The 22,403-nt window shown below is 40.7% G+C and overlaps 1 protein-coding gene across 1 annotated transcript in view; it reads left to right on the top strand.

The window, feature by feature from the left end:
• LOC144600374 (coagulation factor V-like) overlaps nt 1-17,240 on the top strand; it is a 66,510-nt gene extending 49,270 nt beyond the window's left edge. The window contains exons 17-25 of the mRNA XM_078411949.1: nt 382-564; nt 1,285-1,401; nt 2,554-2,625; nt 6,033-6,118; nt 8,189-8,344; nt 10,564-10,708; nt 14,627-14,772; nt 15,187-15,369; nt 17,037-17,240. Coding sequence (XP_078268075.1) covers nt 382-564; nt 1,285-1,401; nt 2,554-2,625; nt 6,033-6,118; nt 8,189-8,344; nt 10,564-10,708; nt 14,627-14,772; nt 15,187-15,369; nt 17,037-17,192 — 1,244 coding nt within the window. The 3' untranslated portion in view covers nt 17,193-17,240. The remainder of the gene's footprint in view (nt 1-381; nt 565-1,284; nt 1,402-2,553; nt 2,626-6,032; nt 6,119-8,188; nt 8,345-10,563; nt 10,709-14,626; nt 14,773-15,186; nt 15,370-17,036) is intronic.
• Nucleotides 17,241-22,403: the final 5,163 nt, after the last annotated feature.

The following is a 22,403-nucleotide window of genomic DNA, read 5'->3' as shown; positions in this document are numbered from 1 at the left end:
AATGTTTTGGTGGTTAAATGTAGAAGAGTAATATTGTGAGCCTTTGAAAGTCTTAACTTGCTGAAGTACGAAGATCACTTATTCGTAGTTTAGATCCATTCAGTAACATTCCTTTTGCATTTCTTTGGAAAGGAGATCAGGAGGAATCTCTTTTGGCAGAGGGCAGTGAATCTGTGGAATTCATTGCCACAGAGAGCTGTGGAGGCCGTCATTACGTAGTTTCAAAGCAGAGATTGACAGGTTCTTGATTAGTAAGGGTGTAAAGGTTAGTAAAGTTAGATCAGCCATGATTAAATGGTGGAGTAGACTCAGTGGTATGAATGGTCCAATTCTGCTCCTATGACTTATGAACTTTAATTCTTACCTTGATTTTCCCGACAGCAATCAATGGGCATGTGGCAGAATCACTACCAGGCCTGGTAATGGCTCAGAACCAGTTAGTTCGATGGTATCTGATAAACATTGTTGGATCTGCTGATATCTATAGTGTGCATTTCCATGGCCAACTTTTTACAATAAGAAGAACCAAAGAGCACAAGATGGGAGTTTACACATTACCTCCTGGTGGGTATTTCATAATCTAATCTTTAAATCAGTGCAATCTTTCATGCATCCTCTATCCTTTGCAGTTGTACTCTCTGATATCTCTTGCCCCTGACTTACTGTGCACCAATACACCCAGTGCTTTTTACTGGAAAGTACACAAATGGCTGCTCCTGAACACAGAAAATGGTTTACTTCTCTGATTTAACAGATTTTCTGCTCTATTCCAAGATCTTATTTAGCCTGCTGAGTAAGATAATGTGCTGAGGGGCAAATAGTGAAATTTGGAAGCAATTGATACATTAGCTATCTCTTTTATTAATAGTTCCAGATTTCTAATACTGAAACTTCAGGAGGATGGGTGGAGGGAAGGAAGGATTGTCTTTTAATAACACTCCTTTGACTTTGAAACCTTGCATGTCAGTAACAGTGTCAATTTACAGTTAATCTTACTGTGCCCAAGAGGTGTGGAGGAGAAAGTAAACTGGCCCAGGTTCCTACTTTTGATCACAATTCTTAATTCCAGGATAAAGAAATACAAATATTAAATCTGCTGATAAAGATCAAGCATTTGCTGCATTAGTCTATTGCCATTCAACAATAAACAACTTGGATGTGCTTCTGAGGGGAAGCAAAATAGCAGTATTATTTTTTTCTCAGCCAGTAAATTTGATTGTTTTCTAGTTTTCTTCTTCTTATTTGTTAATTAAGTGAAAACTGTTAACATGCTCATCATCACAGGCTCTTATGGAACCATTGAAATGCTACCAAGCAAAGTGGGCTACTGGCTTTTGAACTGTGAGACTGCTGAATACATGCAGGAAGGGATGCGAGCCGTCTTCCTAGTCTACAATCCCTGTGGGTATTATTTCCTCTTGTTACCCATTGACCCGTGGAACAAATTAGTTTAAATTAGATAATGTTAAAATAATTAACATATTAACTGAAAAAAAGCATTATTTCCTGAGCAAAAATAAGAGTATCATAAACAAAAATTGCAAAACAACATTGCCATTATGCTTAGAATTATTCATTGAGTCAGTCATTTTATTGCCAGAGGCTTGTTAACCAAATTCAACTTAGTACAGGAAATGCTGGAAACACTCAGTAGGTTAAGCAGCATCTATGGAAAGAGAAACAATCACAAATTTCAAGTCCAGGTCTCTTGCAGTTTTGAAGAAAGATGTGGACCTGATCTGTTAACCTTTTCTCTTTCCACAAATGCTGTGCAACCCAGTGAGCATTTAAGGCTCTGTTTATCTATGTTTTTATTTCAGATTTGTAGCATTAGTAACGTATTTTTATTTTTTATTAACTGGATAGCATACCTCCACTCCAAAGCAGACTAGACTTCTGTAGATACTGACGCCATACGGTGATCTTCTTTTCCACTTTCAGCTGTGGTAATGTATCATAAACTTTCATTCAGATGAAACAAAATATTTCCAATGTTGGTTCCCCTTGAGAATAGTGTCAAGTTGTGGAGAGGTTTGCAGACAGTTTAATTGTCTGATGGGGCTGCATCATGAATGCTCTTTCCCCGCCAATGGACATTACAATTGCATTATCTGCCAAAATAGGCTTCATTGGCAATTGCAGCAGCACAATTTTATCAGTTCTTAATACCCTCACTTTGGTGATGATCTGATCATTGGTATCCTGTTTGATGTCAGTCCAGAATCAAAGCCAGGACTAGGACTATCTGAAGCTAAGGCTTTAACTTTGTCCATAGTGCTGAACAGATGTTTTAATCTAATATGCCAATGTTTAATGGAATGCTTTACTGTATTAATAATCCTCTATATGATTTTCCAATAATCTTCAAGCCAGCTATGTCAATGATTGAGACATCAGAGATTTTAAACCTCCCTAAATTTCCAGTTATAGTCAGTGAAATAAATTTAAATTGGATTCTAAATATAAGCTTCTTATTACCAAAAACAACATAAAGCAGCACAATGCAGCAGTGTTCAGACTGTAATTAATCTGACAATGTTATTCACGTTTCAGATTGCAAAGAGCCTCTAGGTCTTGCAAACGGAAGAATAGCAGATTCACAGCTCACAGCATCTGGTCATGTAGGTTAGTGAACTTTAAGGTTCCATTTTTAACAAGATTGAATTCCTCAGCCATGAGGTAACCAGGACAATTGTGATGTTTACAGAAACCAGGTGGGTGGTTCAGGATGAATGAGAAACGGTTTAACCTAAGGTGACTACACATCAGACACAGAATTACCTGAATTCGGTCAGAGTTGCGTTACGCGGAAACCTTTTATTTTTCAGAACAGAGGTGAAATTCTAAGTCATTGCTGACTCATTCACTGAGCAAATGACAAAAGAGGCCGTGCACTGTGCAACATTTGGAAGACAAACATTCTCTCCCAAGCTGCCTCCACTGGAGAGTACCCTGTACTGAAATCTGTCAATAAATCTGCCATTCATGGCATGACTCTAGAAAACGTAGACCACTTCCCATGTCTCAGGAGTAACTTCTCAGCAAAGGCAGACTTGATTCATCAACACCTTCACTGTGCCAGCTTAGCCTCCAGAAATAAGAAAACTTCGCCTTAAATAAGAAAACTTAGTAAGGGAAAAACAAATTTAAATATTACGATCTGACACAAATCTCAGTGATCCCGAGCCACGTGAATAATATCAACAACATTGTCTCTGTAAAATTCAGACAAATTCACTGCAAGTATATCTGTGCCAACATCAACGTTCCCTTGTCATAATTTTTAATGATTGTTAAGCTTTATTGCAAATCTAACTGTGACAGGTATTTATAGTATCTTGCAATTCACCAACCGTCTCATGTATCTCTGGTTAGAAAACTAATTGCAGTGAACTAATTCCAAAGGCTAAAAGGTACAATGGTGACAGATGTGTGGAATGTTCCAAGACATGACTACAATTTGTCAAGACCTGCATGCCGAAAACCCATCTCAGACACTGAGAATCAAAAAGAAATCAGATCAGAAGTATATGGTTACTTCTTCAGCATTTGGTAACTGTCACTTAATATAAACTTCAAGTGTTTAAAATCTAAACATTAGATTAAAACTATTATTATACAGTATTATTTTAGACAGCCTTAAGGGGAATCATGGTATATATTTCCCCTTATATAGCCGGAAGAAATGGGGGAGATATTAAACAATTTCTTTTCTTCGGTATTTACCGAGGAGAAGGATATTGAATTATGTGAGGTAAGCGAAACAAGTAGAGTAGTGATGGAAATTAGGAGGATTAAAGAAGAGGAGGTACGGACACTTTTGAAAAATATAAAAGTGGATAAGTCTCCAGGTCCTGATAGGATATTCCCTAGGACATTGAGGGAAGTTAGTGCAGAAATAGCAGGGGCTATGACGGAAATATTTCAAACGTCATTAGAAACGGGGATGGTGCCGGAAGATTGGCTCATTGCGCATGTTGTGCCCTTGTTTAAAAAAGGTTCTAAAAATAAACCTAGCAATTATAGACCTATTAGTTTGACGTCTGTGGTGGGAAAATTAATGGAAAAGATACTTAGGGACAATATATATAATTATTTGGATAATCAAGGCCTGATTAGAAACAGTCAACATGGATTTGTGCCTGGAAGGTCATGTTTGACTAATCTTCTTGAATTTTATGAAGAGGTTACCAGGGAAATTGATAAGGGTAAGGCTGTGGATGTTGTCTATATGGACTTTAGTAAGGCATTTGACAAGGTTCCACATGGAAGGTTGATTAAGAAGGTTAAATCGTTGGGTATTAATAGTGAGGTTGCAAGATGGATTCAACAATGGCTGAATGGGAGATACCAGAGGGTAACGGTTGACAATTGTATGTCAGGTTGGAGGCCAGTGTCTAGTGGAGTACCCCAGGGATCTGTGTTGGGTCCACTGTTGTTTGTCATTTACATTAATGATCTGGATGATGGTGTGGCAAATTGGATTAGTAAATATGCAGATGATACTAAGATAGGTGGAGTAGTTGATAGTGAGGTAGATTTTCAAAGTCTACAGAGAGACTTGGGCCTTTTGGAAGGGTGGGCTGAAAGATGGCAGATGGAGTTTAATGCTGATAAGTGTGAGGTGTTGCATTTTGGTAGGACAAATCAAAATAGGACGTACAGGGTAAATGGTAGGGAATTGAGGAATGCAGTGGAACAGAGGGATCTGGGAATAACTGTGCATTGTTCCCTGAAGGTGGAATCTCATGTGGATAGGGTGGTGAAGAAGGCGTTTGGTATGCTTGCCTTTATAAATCAGAGCATCGAGTATAGAAGTTGGGATGTAATGTTAAAATTGTACAGGGCATTGGTGAGGCCGAATCTGGAGTATGGTGTGCAGTTCTGGTCGCCAAATTATAGGAAGGATGTCGACAAAATGGAGAGGGTACAGAGGAGATTTACTAGAATGTTGCCTGGGTTTCAGCACTTAAGCTACAGAGAGAGGTTGAACAAGTTGGGTAACATGAGGGGTAACTTCTTTACTCAGAGGGTGGTGGCTGTGTGGAATGAGCTTCCGGTGGAAGTGGTGGAGGCAGGCTCGATTTTATTATTTAAGAGTAAATTGGATAGGTATATGGATGGGAGAGGATTGGAGGGTTATGGTCTGAGAGCAGGTAGATGAGACTAGGTCAGAGAAAGTGGTCAGCGTGGGCTGGTAGGGCCGAACGGGCCTGTTTCCGTGCTGTAATTGTTATATGGTTATATGGTTATAACAATAAACAAATATGTATGCCCATTTGGAGGAAAGATTGAAAAGACTAGGCTTGTATTCACTGGAGTTCAGAAGGATGGGAGGGGATCTTATAGACATATAAAATTATAAAAGGGCTAGACAAGCTAGATGCAGGTAAAATGTTCCCAATGTTGGGCGGGTGCAGAAGCAGGGGCCACAGTCTTAGAATAAATGGGAGGCCATTTAAAACTGAGGTGAGAAGGAACTTTTTCACCCAGAGAGTTGTGAATTTGTGGAATTCTCTGCCACAGAGGGCAGTGGAGGCCAAATCACTGGATGGATTTAAGAGAGAGTTAGATAGAGCTCTGGGGGCTGGTGGAATCAAGGGATATGAGGAGAAGTTGGGCACAGGTTACTGATTGTGGATGATCAGCCATGATCACAATGAATGGCGGTGCTGGCTCGAAGGGCCGAATGGCCTCCTCCTGCACCTATTTTCTATTTTCCTATTCACAAATGTGGATAAAAGTTGACCAGCTTATAATAACCAATTCACTAAAAGTGCAAATACATTGATAATTTATAATGGATGTCCATTTATTTCCATGATTAAACAAGACACAGCAATGTTCCTGTAATCAGCTCAGAGCTGGGTATGATATAACAGTTCCTCCGTCAGGTACAAACCTGTGAATTATATGTCACCTGTATCTCTTTAAAAGACAATCAGTGAACTAGGCATATTTCATGATTTTTCTCCAACCGGCAAGTTGAGATTGATAAAGAAGTTTAGATTTTCTCTTTCTGGATTTTGCAGGGGAATGGACACCTCAATTAGCAAGGTTGCACAACTCCGCATTCACCAATGGGTGGTGGGCACAAGGAAACCGACCATGGATTCAGGTAGATATGCTAAAGGAGAATGTGATGAATTCATTTGACTGCAAGCAATGTTTCAACTATTGTGAAGAAACTGCAACAATACCCATGATTCATGACTATTCTGTAATTTGTTATTACAAATAATTATTACTATGCATAGATTTGCAGGACAGGCAGCATCTCTGGAGAGGACTGGGTGACATTTCGGGTCGAGACGGTCTGAAGGGTCTCAACCCAAAACGTCACCCATTCCTTCTCTCCAGAGATGCTACCTGTCCTGTTAAGTTACTCCAGCTTTTTGTGTCTATCTTCATGCCGATATCCTCCATTCCTACTAGTAATTTAGACAAAGCGTTTTCCCCATCCCACAATCAAATAGTGGAATAAGGAAAACATTTCTGAAAAGACCAGTGCACACTTGAGCAGTTTATCTCTCAGCACAGGAACTTTTCATAGGTGTAGAGGAACACATAATAATAGGGACACTTTCCAGCCTAAGAGAATCTGTTGGCTGAGATTCTTTTAACCACATATTTGCTGGTGTCACCAAACATTTCTGGTTACAGGAACAACAATGGAAGTGAGGACTGTTGCACCAGAGAGTTCTCTCCCTTTTGTTCCCGTATAGAAGTCACATTATGTAGCTTGAGACATAACATTTACTGAAAGAAAATGTTTATTAAGGGAAATATGCAACAAAAAAAATCACACTTTGCGATTCATTTTCAATAAAACATAATTGGGAACTCACTATAAGTTGTGATTTTCCTCAAACTCCTCCATGTATCTGAAGCAGAAATTCATGAAGGATCTAAACATGCAGAATAATATCCAAATCCTGGACACCTCCTTGAGGAGTTCACTGCACACAGGAATGGTCCTTGCCATTCACTCTCACTATACAGAGCTTCTCAGTGCTTTAAAGGCCTGTTTTACTGAAAATGAAAAGGCTCCTACATAAGGTTCCAGCGCTTGTGATCTTGGTATTAGGAGCCCACCTTAGGAATGTTCCCTCTAAGTAATATATTTATCTGGCTACCATTCCTACCGCTGCAAATGCCAGTCAACTGACCTGACCCAAGCCACCCATCAAGAAACTACCTTTCACACTAATCCGCAGCAACTGACTTTCATTCCAATGCCTTTACTTGCCGCCCAGCTCAATAACCAACTTGCTGATCCTGGCCAGATTCCCACCCAATAGATCCACAACCTTCCTTCTCCTCCTCCGTTTTCCCTCTTCTCTGATCTAAGCACCAACTTATTAGATTTCCTCTGTTCCCTCCCCAATGAGGTGGCACAAAAAAGAAAGGTCATGGCCAGTGTATGACTGATCCAGTAACAAACAACACCTTTGGCCTCATCTTCTGGTTGCGGATGCCCATACAAAATGCTAATTTTCCTGCCACATACTGATAGTTTAAGGTGGCTAAATATACACCAGTCAGTTTGTAGGCATGTTACACTCAGTAATGCAGTAATTCAAATAAAGCGTGTGCACACATCACAAAGTTGAAGCATCAGTGCAGTGCAGTGCTCATATCATAGAAACATAGAAAATAGGTGCAGGAGTAGGCCATTCAGCCCTTTCAGCCAGCACCGCCATTCAATAGGATCATGGCTGATCATCCAAAATCAGTACCCCATTCCTGCTTTTTCCCCATATTCCTTGATTCCTTTAGCCCCAAGAACTAAATCTAACTCTCACTTGAAAACATCCAGTGAATTGGCCTCCACTGCCTTCTGTGCAGAGAATTCCACAGATTCACAACTCTGGGTGAATATCTGGTGCATGTTTAGAAAAGCAATTATAACTAACTAATTTTCAGTCTTCAAATTACTGGACTAACTTGTTCTGGAAAGATATTTCAAAGCACTTTTTCTCAGTGCATAAGAAGTAATTTAAAAAACTGAGAAATCAAGCCAAACTTGAATTTCCTCCAATTTATTATGAATCATGAATACTTGTTGCTGCCTTACAAGTAAATAGTGTATTTACATTTCAAACCTTTGGACAAGATGATTTTTTCATTTTGCTTTATGACTATTAATTGTGTGTTTGCTTAATGACTATTAATTTTGTGTTTACAGGTTGATTTAAAAAAAACAATGTTAATCCATGGGATAATTACCCAGGGAGTGCGCCGTTACTTAAAACACCTCTTTGTGAACTATTTCTATATCTCCTACAGCCCAGACACCTACACCTGGAAAAATTATAAAAGCAATACTACACTCGACACAAAGGTAGGTAATGATAACAGCAGAGTGAACTGATGCACTGTGTTGCTCTCACCAATGGCTCAGAATGAGTCAGAACTTCACAGTTCCCAAATAATCATGGAACTCAATCCACTTGAAAATGGATGTGGTGTGGAAATTTTATTTACACAGAGTGGCACATGCCAAGCACATGCTACCAGGGAAGCTAGTAAAAGCAGACACACCAGCAACGTTTAAAATGATTTAAGCAGACATGAGCAGGTGGGGAATAGAAGGATATGGCCCAAGTGCCAGCAGATAGATTAGTTAGATTGGCATCATAGTCAGCGCAGCTACAGTGCGCCAAAAATTCCTTTCCAGTACTATTCTACATTCTATGTGGTAATGTGGGTGACATTATAAAATGGGTGATATAATTTCAACTATGCAGTATCTTGATCTTTTTTTCCCCCATTATTTCAATGGAACTTAAAATCTTTGGGTGGGATACTGCCTGACTTTTCCTTGAGAAACCAGGTGTCATTTTAGGGATTAATGTTTGGGGGAAGGGGTGGTTCCTTAAAAGAACGGCTCTCTTTGAGAACAGCTGCTTCCATAAGCCAAAACCCAGAGAAGGAGGGGAATGATGGGGGCAAAAGTATACAACCCACTCTCTCCAATGGATGATCGGGTATCCTGGCCAGAGGTGTCCAACTAGTCCCACTGGTGCCTCTACTAACCACAACACCTCAAAAAGTGAAAGAAGCCAACCTTGTCTTGGCAAACTAATCCATTGATGAAGAATTGATGGGGTGTTCTGGAGGGCTGATGAGGACAGGTTCTCGTACAACAAGCCTTCTTCCTGCCAAGGAAAATGCTCTTGTAGTTGAGGCTAACATGGTTTCTGCCACATCCTGCAGGCCTAGTGGCCTCTGTGTGTGGATATGCCATGCAAACAGAGGCGAGTGATTGAATATTGACCTTGCTTTAATCATGTAGCACCTCAGCAAGTGCTTTCCAAATAAATATCTAACTGTTTTTGTTAGATACAGTAGTTACAGAAAACACTTTGACCATGAGCTTTCCTCACTTGAAAACAAGGTATCAATTAAAACCCTTTCAATACTGATGGACCAGAAATGGAGCAGCACAGCTGGTAGAGTTATTGCCTCAAAGCACCAGAGACCCAGTTTCATCCTGATCTCGGGTGCTGTCTTTGCAGAGTTTGTACATTCTCCCTGTGACTGTGTGGGTTTCCTCCTGGTGTTCCAGTTTCCTCCCACATCCCAATTATGTGCTAGTTAGTAGGTTAATTGGCCTTTGTAACATTGCTGCAATGTCTAGGGAGTGGATGAGGAAGTGTTATGACAAAGAAATAGTGTGAACAGATGATCGATGGCAGCATGGACTCGATGGGCCGAAGCATCTGTTTCCATGCTGTATATCTAAAACTAAAAGTTAAATAAGGGAGAAAATGAAAAAATGGTGACAGAAGTTGTTAACAATTTCTCCACTTCATATAATTTTAGAATATTGTTCTACGATACGATACGATAAAACTTTATTCATCCCCGGAGGGAAATTGGTCTGTCAGTCACAACACACAAGATACACGAAAAATAAATAGATTTATTAATATGGCAATACTATAATGGACTGGATCTAACAATTTAAATCTTTTATAAGCAAATCTCTTTAATTTCATTATTATATTTCCTTACGACATAGAAAGATCCTGTTCCATTCTTTCTCCTTTTTCCAATCCTATGCCGCAATTAATTTTTTGTGTAACCTATTCTCTCCGCATTCTCATCGATTTTACCAGTCACTTACACTACAGGCAATATATAGTGGCCAGTTAACATACCTATTGCAGATGCTGGTTTAAACCAAAGATAGACACAAAATGCTGGAGTGACTCAGTGGGATAGGAGAGAAGTCTGAAGAAGGGTTTTGACCTGAAACATCACCCATTCCTTCTCTCTAGAGATGCTGCCTATCCTGCTGAGTTACTCCAGCATTTTGTGTCTATCTAACATACCAACCTGCTCGCTTTTGGGGGATGGGAGGAAACCAAAGCACCCAGTGGAAACCCACGCTATCACCTGCAAACTCCACACAGGCAGCACCGGAGGTTTGGATCAAAATTAGGTCACTGGAGCTGAGAGAAAGTATCTCTACTGGCTGTGCTCTGTGCCACTAGCAAGAATCCTAAATGTGTCTTACGTGCAATATTAACATCTTGATTTTTTTTTAAATTTCAGATATTTAATGGAAACACTGATGGAACAGGACAGATGAAGAATTATTTCAATCCACCAATTGTCGCCCAGTATATCAGAGTATATCCAAAACCTGGCATGAGCCTTCTGGCATTACGAATGGAGTTGCTGGGTTGTGATCTGCAGAGTGAGTTCCTTAAGAAACATTATGATTGAAAATATGAGGAAAGTGTCTGGCTAGTGTCAGGCCATGCATTTAAAGGTTATGCCTGACCAAGTGTCCAGTGTTTATGTGGAAGATCATTTTGAGAACAGTGATCACAACTCCATAAATTTTAAGATAGTTATGTATTAGGAAAAGTCTGGACTTTGGAGAAGGTACTAAATTGTGGTAAGGCAGATTACATTATCAGGCAGGAGCTAGGGATGGTAAATTGAGATCAGTTATTAGTGGGCAAATCCATATCTGAAATGCGGGAGTTATTTGAAGGCCAGCATGTCAGGATTCAGGACTGGCACGTTACTGTAAGGAGGAAAAATATGGATGGCAAAGTAAGGGAATCTTGGATGACCAAAAAGGTTGTTAATTAGGTCAAAAAGATAACGGAAACGTATGCAAAGTTTAGGAAGATGAAATCAGGCACGCCCTTTGAGTGATTTTAAGCAAGCTGAAAACAACTCAAGCGGGCAGTTAGAACAGTCGAAAGGGGCCACGAAATGTCATTGGTGATTGGAATTAAAGAAAATCCAATGACATTTCATATGTACATTAAAAACAAGAGGGTAACCAGGGAGAAAGTAATACCGCTCAAAGATAAAGGAGGGATTTTATGCTTGGAGTCAGAGGATGTAGGTGAGGTATTGAATGAGTGGGAAGCACATGGAGTCAATGAGATCAGTGTGGGGAACACTAATATGCAGAGGATTTTGAGATCAAGAAGGAGGTGTTGGGGTTCTTGAAGAACATTAAGGTGCCTGATGGGATTTATCCCAAGTTTTTACGAAAGACAAGAGAGGAGATGACTAGATCATTGCATCTTCTCTAGATACAGGTCCCGGAGGGCTGAAGATGAGTAATGTTGTTCCCATGTTTAAGAAGGGAAGTAGAGATAATCCACAAATTTATAAGCAAACGAGCACCACATCAATGGTTGGGAAGGTATTGGAGAAGATTCTTCGGGATAGGATTTTCTCTCATTTGGAAGAGAATGGGCTGATTTGGGATAAACAGCATGGTTTCATCCACGGCAGATCATCTTAGGAACATGATTGAGTTTTTTGAGGTTACGAACGTGATCAATGAGAATAGAGCAGTGGATATTCCTGCATGTATTTTAATAGGGCATTTGATAAAGTTTCTCATGGTAGGCTGTTCCAGATTAAGGTGCATGGGATCCATGGTAACCTTGTTGTTTGGTTTCAGAACTGGCTTACTCATGGAAGACAAAGGGTTGTGTGTAGAAGGGTGTACTACAGACTGGAGATCTGTGAAATTCTGCAAGGACCTGTGCTGGGACCTCTGTTTTTTTGTGATTGATCATAACTGACTTGGACATAAATGTTGCTGGGTTGGTTAGTAAGTTTGCAAACAACACTAACATTTATGGAGTTGCAGGCAGTGAGAAAGACTGTCAAGGTATGCAGCGGGATATAGGTTAGCTACAGAAATAGGCAGAAAAAGTGGAATTTAATTTGAGCAAGTGTGAGGTGTTGCACTTTGGAAGGTTGAATGTAGGTGGAAAGTATACAGTTATTGGCAAGACACTTAACAGCATTAATGTACAGGGGAATCACAGGGTACAAATCCATTGCTCCCTGAAAGTGGAAACACAAGTAGATAGAGTAGTAAAGATTGAGTGAGAAGGGCAAAGTTTAAAGGAGATCTACAGGTTATTTGTTTTTTACACAGAGTGGTGAGTGCTTGGAAGGTGCTATCAGAAGTGGTGGTGAAGGCAGATATGAGAAACTTTTAGATAGGTACATGGATATGAGGGGAATGGACGGTAATGGATCACCGGCAGAGGAAATTAGTTTAACATGGCATCATGTTCAGCGCAGACATTGTGGGCCAAATGTTGCTGCACCAACATGTTACATTATTAGACCCAAGCATTAAACTTACTTCAACACGAATAGCCATTTCAAAGACAAAAAGTCTAATAATGTCCCTGTGCTGTCCTGTTCTATATTCTATGTCTAAGAAGGAGGGGTAAAGTCAGAGAGGCAGTAATACCTGTATCAGTTATCGTACGCTAGACAGCATGTCTCGGCATATAAAGGGCAGTATATATTGTGAAACTCAAGTGGTTTTTCCGACCTGACTGGTTCTTTTCGACAAGGCTTTGCATACGACAAAGCTAAGCCTGTAGGCCAGGTGTTGCGGCATTTCTTTTTTGAACAGGCTATCATTAGTAAATTTAATACTTGGCTGTAGTAACATGTTGTGTTAGAGCAGCAACATCTATTCAAATAGATCCATATGCGGCAGTGTTGCAATGTTGTAAATTCTAGTGTTTTCAAATTGATCACCTCAAACTGACTCATTCAGGGAAGAGAAATGTCATACCATCTGTAAACCTGAGGAACAGTTATGGCCGTTAATCTTTTTTTGTTTCAACCCTTCTCCTGGAATTAGTAAAATGGTATTGACAGGCATAAAGCACAGTGCTAAACACAAACGAGGGCGCGGGTTACATTAAGATAGACCAACCGTCTTCACTAGTTGCATAAATTATTTACGAACACAAAAACAGGAAGTTACACAAGTGCTGGAGTAACTCAGTGGGTCAGGCAGCATCTCTGGAAAAATTGGATAGGTGACATTTTGGGTCAGGACCCTTCTTCAGGCTGTAGTAGGGGGGAGAAAGCTGGGAGAGAAATAAATCTGTTCTTTGTTCTATTGATTTCCCCATCTCCTTCACTCATTTCTCTCTTTACCTTCTCTCTATCTTCACCCCACCCCACCTATATTCCTTCACCTGGCTTTATATTTCATGCATTTTCTATCCTTATCTTACACTTTTTGTCTTTTCATCTCTAGTCTTTGTCCAAACATTTATCGATAAAAAACAACCCTTGCCCATATCCAGCTATCACATGCCAGGCTTTGTTCCATCCCCACCCAGCTTTCTCCATCCCCCCCCCCCCCCCCCCCATTACAATCACTGAAGAAGGGTTCTGACCTAAAACATCACTTATCCATGATCTCTAAAGATGCTTCCTGACCCGTTGAGTTATTCCAGCACTTTTTGTCTTCTTTTTTAACCATCATCTGCAGTTCCTTGTGTCTGCAAACATAGGAAGTTATTAGTTCTTTACTATGTTGTAAGATTGGTTTATAGTATTCATTGACTTCTGCCCCTCTGACATTATTTCTCCAAATTGCACAGCAAAGTTAGTCATTTTCAATAGGAAACTCGGTCTTTCCCGTAGATATCTTTAAAATACTAGCCTGACAAATATTTTCATTGGTTGTGAAGAATAGTTGGAGATGAGAAAAAAATAGGAGTAAAATTAATATGATTAAAATAGTGACTGGTTGATATTAATTGCACTGGGAAATAAAAATAAACTGACCAGAATACCTTTCCTACAAGGTTTCCTACTTGACAAAAAATTGTCAGAGTAAGATTTCTCCAAGATAGTTAACCATCTCTTTGTAGTCCACAGGGTTATGTTAAGGAAGAAACTGCAGATGCTGGTTTATATCGATAATAGACACAAAATGCTGGAGTAACTCAGCGGGTCAGGCAGAATCTCTGGAGAAAAGGAATAGGTGATACTTCTGGTCTGAAGAAGGGTGCAGACCCAAAGCATCGCCCTCTCCTTGTCTCCAGAGATGCTGCCTGACCCGCTGAGTTACTCCAGCATTTTGTGACTATCCACATGATTATGTTGTTTCGTTTAGATAAGTTCATAAAAGACAACTCAAATCAATTAAAAACATAGAAAAAAATGTTCAGATAATCTTTTTTTCTTGATTTAGTTGACTAGTTTTGCGCCTGGATTTCTAAAATGGAGCATTTGAGTAGCAGGTTTCAACAGATTTTACCCAGTTTTCTCCTCAACACAATATTGTATTTCAGTCTTTATTTATGTTCCTCAGGCTGCTCTTTGCCACTTGGAATGGAGAATAGGATAATCGAAGATCATCAACTCAGTGCCTCCACATTCTGGGCCAGCTGGGGTGCCTGGACCTCATCACTGGCTCGTCTCAACCAGAAAGGGTTCACTAATGCATGGGTCCCAAAGGTATGAAAATGCATTGGCTCAAGTGAATTACTCATTCATAAAATAGTAAGAAGCTGGAATCATATGATTCCAGTATAGTATAGAAGTGTGGCGCGTCGTAAAAGCCCGAAATAAAGGCGAGGAGCCGGGTATTTCGGGAGGGGTGTGTTTATTACGTTTTCTAGACCAGTCGAGTCTGCCAGAGAACGATTGCGCCTAAAGCCCCATCCTTTATACCTGTAGCTAAGGGCCGCCCCACTGGACAGGTCCATTCCCGTGCCGAGGAGTCGGTAGTGGTATGACTTGACCCTTGGGAACCGCCACAGAAAGATAATATTTCTGTTTCTAATATGTAGTTTTGATTAATTTTGTTAAGTTTCAGAATTTCAATAATAAGACAAATTGTGAAATTAAAGTTCTATATATTCTACACAGGGAAACAATCCACATGAATGGTTCCAGATTAACTTTCTACGCAGAAAAAAGATTACGGGAATTATAACCCAGGGTGCCAGCCACATGAAACAACCAATGTTTGTGAAGGAGTATATCATCACATACAGTGATAATCGTAACAGCTGGACTGAAATTAAAGATAGCCAAGGCCTGAAGAAAAAGGTATATTTTGAAATTGCAATGAGATACTTCAAAGCAAGCAATTAAAAGGTTCTGTAATGCAAGTATAATTGACAATCGCCATTATTATTAAAAATTGTGCCTTATTACATCAGCACACTGACAAACCCAAATGAATAGTGAAAGGCTTGGATTGAGTAGATGTGGAGAGGGTTTTTCCACTAGTGGGAGAGTCTAGGTCCACAGGTCATAGCCTCAGAATAAAGGGATGTTCCTTTGGGAAGGAGATGAGGAGGAATTTGTATTGTCAGAAGGTGGTGAATCTGTGAATTCATTGCCACAGAAGGCTGTGGAGGCCCAATTCAATGGATATTTTTAAGGCAGAGACAGATTCTTGATTAGTACAGGTGTCAGGGATTATGGGGAGTAGGCAGGAGAATGGGGTTGAGGGGGAGGGTTAGATCAGCCATGATTGAATAACAGAGTAGACTTGATGGGCCGAATGGGCTAATTCTGCTCCTCTCAAAAACTTAGGAATTTATGAACTGAATCAGTTATTTTTCCATTTATTCCCCCTCCTCCATCACACAGTAAAGGTAGAAATTAGCCCAACTTAATACATGGAAATAAACCGCTATCCCAAAGATAAATTGCAACCACTTTGCCATTTCTCTGTTTGCTGTTCATTTAATCACTTCTTCGGTAAATATAAATAAATTTCCATAATTACTTTTACTGCTGTATGTTTCATTGAGAGACTTTGGAATGCGACTGAGTACAGAGTGAGACAAAATGGCAGTATTCAATCTGAATCAGCTCCTCTAATCTGACTGCATATCCCAATGTTATCATCGTGGCATCTACTTTTGTTCTCTCTTTTTCTGACATGTAATCTTTTGCTGGGGGATCTCAACAGGCCTGGCAGCATCTATGGACATCAATAAACAGATGATGTTTCTGGTCGGGATATTTCTTCAATCTCTTGAAGTACTCCGTTCAATAGACTATCCACCAGTCTGAAGAAGGGTTATCGGTCCATTTCCCCTCAGCAGGCCTGGCCTGCTGAATTTCTCAAGCACTTTGTTTTGTTTTCTCAAGATTCCAGCAAATGTAGTGTCTAGTGTCTCAAATTAATCTCATGGGTTCCTGTTTCTGACTATTCGACAAAACTATTTTCTGAGCATCCCAATCTAAACCTTGATGCTGTAATATTGCTTGTTACCAAAGAGAATTCTCTGAGCCTAGGATAACTGTGTTGTCTTAAAAGCATTGCTGTAACAAATCAGCCTTGTGCAAGGTAGTACTAAGTTGGATATCAATCATATGCCTTTCACCACATGAACAGAATAGAGAGGAAGAGAATGTGTAGGAAGGAACTACAGATGCTGGTTTACACCGAAGATAGACACAAAATGGTGGAGTAACTCATCAGGACAGGCAGCATCTCTAGATGGAAGGAATGGATGACATTTTGTATCTTGACCCGAAACGTCACTTCTATCCAAAGATGCTGCCTGCCCCGCTGAGTTACTCCAGCATTTTGTGTCTATCTTCAGTGAGGGAAAGAAGTCAGGACAGCAAAATAAGTGAAGGTGCTATAAAGAGGCACTTTTTAAAGTGAGACAAGATTCTTCTGTATATGTCTCCTGAATGTTGATCATATTTGTTTTGGCCAAATGCTGATCTATATCTCAATTGTTTATTTTCAGGTATTTATAGGAAACGTGGACAGTAATACCCAAGTTCAGAACACCTTTGATCCTCCCATATTTGCTCAGTTTTTAAGAGTTATTCCACAAGCTTGGCAAAAAAACATCGCCCTACGTATTGAGATATTGGGATGTGACACTGAGCAGAGATTTTAAAGACAAAAATAAATGTATTAAAAAGATTTGAATAAAATATAATAAATAACTAAGCATCTGAATTCTGCCTCGCTTCTTGTGCTTCACATCATTATATGTGGTACTTTGTCCATTGGGTATTGATCAGGTTCATCTATCGCTTTGATGCCAATAATTATGGAATATTGTTGGCCATAGAGTAAATATAAAAGAGTATTCGGAGCACTGGTTAAACCTTAAGTAACAATTGCAGAGATAAAACAATCCTACACATACACAGACTTTGCAAAATCCCTCCTTCATAAAAATGTGTGTTATTCAAAGAAGCAAAGTATGCCAGAGATTTGAGACTGTTGCTGCTCCTACATACAGCTCAAACATCATCCTAAAGTTTGCTGACGACACGACCATCTTGGGCCTGATCAGACAACAATGAAACAGGCAGGTAAAGACACTAAACAGCTGGTGCTAGGAAAATAACCTCTCTCTCAATGTCAGCAAAACTAGAGATGATCGTGGACTACAGGAGACAGCGGGGGAGTGGACACCTCCCAATCCACATTGGTGATGCTGAGGTTGAAAGGGTCAGCAGCTTTAAGTTCCTCGGTGTGCACATCACTGAGGACCTTTCCTGGACACTGCACATGGACACAATAACAAAGAAGGCCCACCAGCGGCTCTTTTTCCTGAGAAGACTGAGGAAGTTTGGCATGAACGCCAGCATCCTCACAAACTTCTACAGATGCTCCATCGAGAGCCTGCTGACGGGCTGCATTACAGTCTGGCACGGGAACTGTTCTGCCCACAGCCACAAATCACTACAGAGAGTGGTGAAAACGGCACAGCACATCACTGGCAACTGTCTCCCGGCCATTCAGGATTTTTTTTACCGGCAGTGCCTGCGGAAGGCACGCAGCATCATCAAGGACCACAGCAACCCAGCACGCAGGCTGTTCTTGTTACTGTCAGGCAGACGATACAGGAGTATGGCTGCGCGTACCACCAGGCTTAAGAACAGTTTCTACCATCAGGTCATCAGGCTTCTGAACTCATAAACACATTTCACATCATATATATTGATTATTTTAATATTGTCTTTTTACCTTACTAATGTCATTTTTATTTTATTTATCCTTGGAATATTACTGCTGAGGTGACCCGTTGTCTTGTCAAATACATTTCATTGTATCGTTGACCCTGTGCCAACCTACATATGACAAATAAAATTATTATTATTATTATTATTAGTATTATTTCTCAAGGGTAACCTGTCTGATGATATCATGCCTTCTTCAGCCTCGATGAGCCATACATTCCACGTATATCCCCCTCCTCCTTCTCAAACCTCATAGGTGTTGATTCATACTGCATCCAGATGCATAATTTAATATTCCTGATGAGCACCGTGGGATGGGCCGATGGGTTCCGCGCTTGTATCTTTAAACTAAAGTAAACTAAGCTAAACTAATGTCCCTCGTGGGGAGTCTCCGCCCGATTGGACACTTTCCGTGGGGGGTCTCCGCCCGATTGGACACTTTCCGTGGGGAGTCCCCGCCCGATTGGACACTTCGCCCCCTTTGTGACGCGCCTGGAGTTGGTCGCAACAGTAACCATGTAGCGATAACGAGGTATCACCCACAGCAGCACCTCCTTCAAGGAAGCGAGCAAAGACCAGACCCTTCGCCACTAAATAAGGCAAAACAACATCGTTTTTTTTATTACCGCCGTCGATTGAAACTGAAAAGGGACAGGAAAACATTTCTTTCGCGTGTTTAAAAACTGCGCGAACTGATGTGGCTGTGCCCATTTGTCCAAACCCACCAGCATGTAGTAATTGTAGCTGACGGATTTGCTCGGCTACCTTTGATGTGGGTCTTTATCATTGGACTTTCTTCAGTGTCAACAGTAAGCGCACCCTGTTTAAAATGTGAGAAGGTTCTTCTGACCTTGCAGCTCGTTGACCGTCAGGTGCAGGCACCTCCAAACGCCAATAACATTGGTACTCTCCAGCAAGGGAAGGAAATGTCTCCTGACGCACAGGGTCTGTGGATCATAGGTAACATTGATAAGAAATCAACCGATGTAACAGAAATGTGCTGTATTAACACTGAGAGATTCTCTGAAATTTGACCGATTCAGGATAAGTACACATGAAACTTTGAAATTGTAGCAATGTTACGTCACTGTTTCCGTTTCTTAAGATTATTGAATAAATGGAAACCAAATATATTTTAGATTTCAGATGCTCAATTATCACTAAATACAGTAAGATGGATCTATGCATTTATTTTATTTCATGTCCCTAAGTTTAGTGCAGGGACATAGCCCCATTTGTCCATTTTATCCAAATGTTCATACTGACAGGTCAACATGAACAGATTGACTGGTTAAATTCTAGGGGGATTGCACGGTAGGCGATGTCACGACCCCTGACCTGCACTGTTGCCACGCAACGCCTTCTGGGGGGGGCAAGCCGTGTACTGCAGGCTATCACTTACTCTGGCTTTCAGTGCTTTGCTTAGTCTTTTTCTTCTATTTTATGTTTGGAACGACTTCTGTTGTGGAACAATTTGTCAGTCCTAATTTGAGAGGGTGTTGCAGTTGAATGTTGCGGCTGCACTTTGCTGCAGCTCGGCTTCACCCGTCCTCTCCCATCAACGCATCTCCGGCTCCCTCCCGACGCTCCGAGTGTCCCGCCTCCTCCTCCAAGGCCGTCGAGCACGGCCTGGGCCCTTCGGCCTCGGGCAGGTCGCCGACCTCCAGCGCTTGCTGCTTCTGCCCTTGCAGACCTCCAGGCCCCTCGGCTCGGGTTCTTCCATGCTGCTCCTCTCCCAGCTCTCTCAACCCCATTATTTCCTCCCCCTCCTCCTCCTTTTCTTCTCTCCCCGCCAGCCAGTCGGCACCCCTCTGCTTCTCAGCCTTGCTCTCCTGCCTCCCTTCCCGGCCGCATTTCCCCTTCTCCTGCCAGCTGGCCAGATGTCTTCCCAGCTGCTTCTTGCACGTATAGTAGTTGTTAATGTCTTATTATCTATGTGTATTGCCTTTACAGACCTGCCACGCTGCTGCAAGTAAGAATTTCATTGTTCAGTTGTCAGTGCACATGACAATTAACCATTCCTGACTGTTCTTGATACAACAAATGTTCTTTGTTCATATAATAGTGCAGAATTACAGCAGAAATGCACATGACATTAATCAGGTTGAGTATAATCCAGGTCTGACTACCTCAGATAAATCCCATGCAGTACAGTACTCATTTTGAAAAGACATGTTGTAATAATTTTGGAAATATAACATCATCACAGAGCATTCACCTTGTTCCACCCATTCCAGCTGATAATTCACATGTTAATAATTTTGAGTAAATAGTGTGTTTCAATAAATCCTGCAGGAATAAAAGCAAATGAGTCAATATTAGTGAAGAAAAAGTACGGAAGCAAAGAACAGTTACATATTGAGCAATAAACTATCTGTTGGAGGAACTCAGTGGGATGAGCAGCAGCTGAGGATAGAAACATAGAAAACGAAGGATGGAAAGGAATGGTTGATATTTCAGATCAAAACCCAACCTTGGTTGATATTTCAGATCAAAACCCAACCTTGGTCCTGATGCGGGTCCAACTGAAATGCCACCATTCCTTTCGATCCACAGATGTTGCCTCACCTGTGGAGTTGCTCCAGCAGATTTTTTGTGGCTACAGATACCACCATCTGTAGTCTCTTATGTGGACAATGACATACATTTTCAATCTGCAGTGGACTGCAGATATTTATATTTATATTAGCATGATCTGCAAAATACTGTTAACAATATTAGTAAATATACGTGTTTGGCAGCTATTTTCATGCAATTGTAGCCAGCTTATAGTAAAATGCATATTGGTGAGGTTCCACAAAACACAATGGTCTTATTCTACATTTTCCTTGATCTGCATCTCTTTTGATCTCTTACAATTCCTTATCTCTGTAACCTCCTCTCCCCTGACTCAGTCTGAAGAAGGGTCTCGACCTGAAACATCACCCATTCCTTTTATCCAGAGATGTTGCCTGTCCCACTGAGTTACTCCAGCTTTTTGTGTCTATCTTCTATGCTTATTTAAACATTAAGCACTGTTAAGAATGCAGAGTATGTGAATAAACCCAAGATACCATTGAGGGAGAGAGTGTGCTCAAGATGCCGCAACAGTGCAAACAGGCAGTGGACCAGAAGCCAGAAACAGCTCATTACAAGACTTGTAATATTCCCCTTCATCACCAAGTGTTTTTAGGAAGAATTTGTCTGGAAATCAAGTTGTACATTTGCCCGCAAATGAATATAAATGTAAGGTGTAAGTAAATTGTAGAACTAAAGCTTGTAATTATAAAAAGTCATTTGTGCATGAATCATCCACGGTTATTTTCACCAACTAACAAACATTTTGTTTTGATGATAATCATTTAACATTGTTACATTTCCAAAGTGGGCAGAAAGTAGGATTGGATCAGCCTCGATCTTATTGAGAGATGGAGGAGAATCAAGGGGTCCATTAAGTTCTTTCTCATGTGCAAATCACATGGTATTTTAATGGTACTTTTGCTTTACAGTAAGAGTCGTACAACACAGAAAAAGGCCCTTTGGCCCAACTTGTCTATGCTGACCAAGATGCCCCATCTAAACTAGTCCTATTTACCTGCGTTAGGCCCATAATCCCTCTAAATCTTTCCTATCCATGTATCTGTCCAAATATTTTTAATGCTTTTGCACCTGCATCAACTATTACCTTTAGTATAAGAAAATAACTGCAGATGCTGGTACAAATCGATTTATTCACAAAATGCTGGAGTAACTCAGCAGGTTAGGCAGCATCTGGGGAGAGAAGGAATGGGTGACGTTTCGGGTCGAGACCCTTCTTCAGACTGATGTCAGGGGGGCGGGACAAAGGAAGGATATAGGTGATACTTTAGATAGTCCCTCTGTCCCTCTCTTCCCCTCCCCCTTCCCAGATCTCCCTGTATCTTCCTGTCTCCACCTATATCCTTCCTTTGTCCCGCCCCCCTGACATCAACTATTACCTTTGGCAGCTTGTTCCTTATAACTACCACAGTCTGTGAGAAAAAGATGTTCCCCAGGTTCCTATTAAATTTATTCCCTCTGACCTTCAAACTATGCCCTCTAGTTCTTGATTCCCTTACCCTGGGAAAAAGATTGTGAATTCACGCTTTCTATTCCCATCATGATTTAATACACCTCTA

Source organism: Rhinoraja longicauda, chromosome 15 (genome assembly GCF_053455715.1).
Source record: "Rhinoraja longicauda isolate Sanriku21f chromosome 15, sRhiLon1.1, whole genome shotgun sequence".
Lineage (NCBI taxonomy): Eukaryota > Metazoa > Chordata > Chondrichthyes > Rajiformes > Arhynchobatidae > Rhinoraja > Rhinoraja longicauda.
The sequence above is the reverse complement of the archived record's forward strand: the minus strand, read 5'-3'. Positions and strand labels throughout refer to the sequence as shown.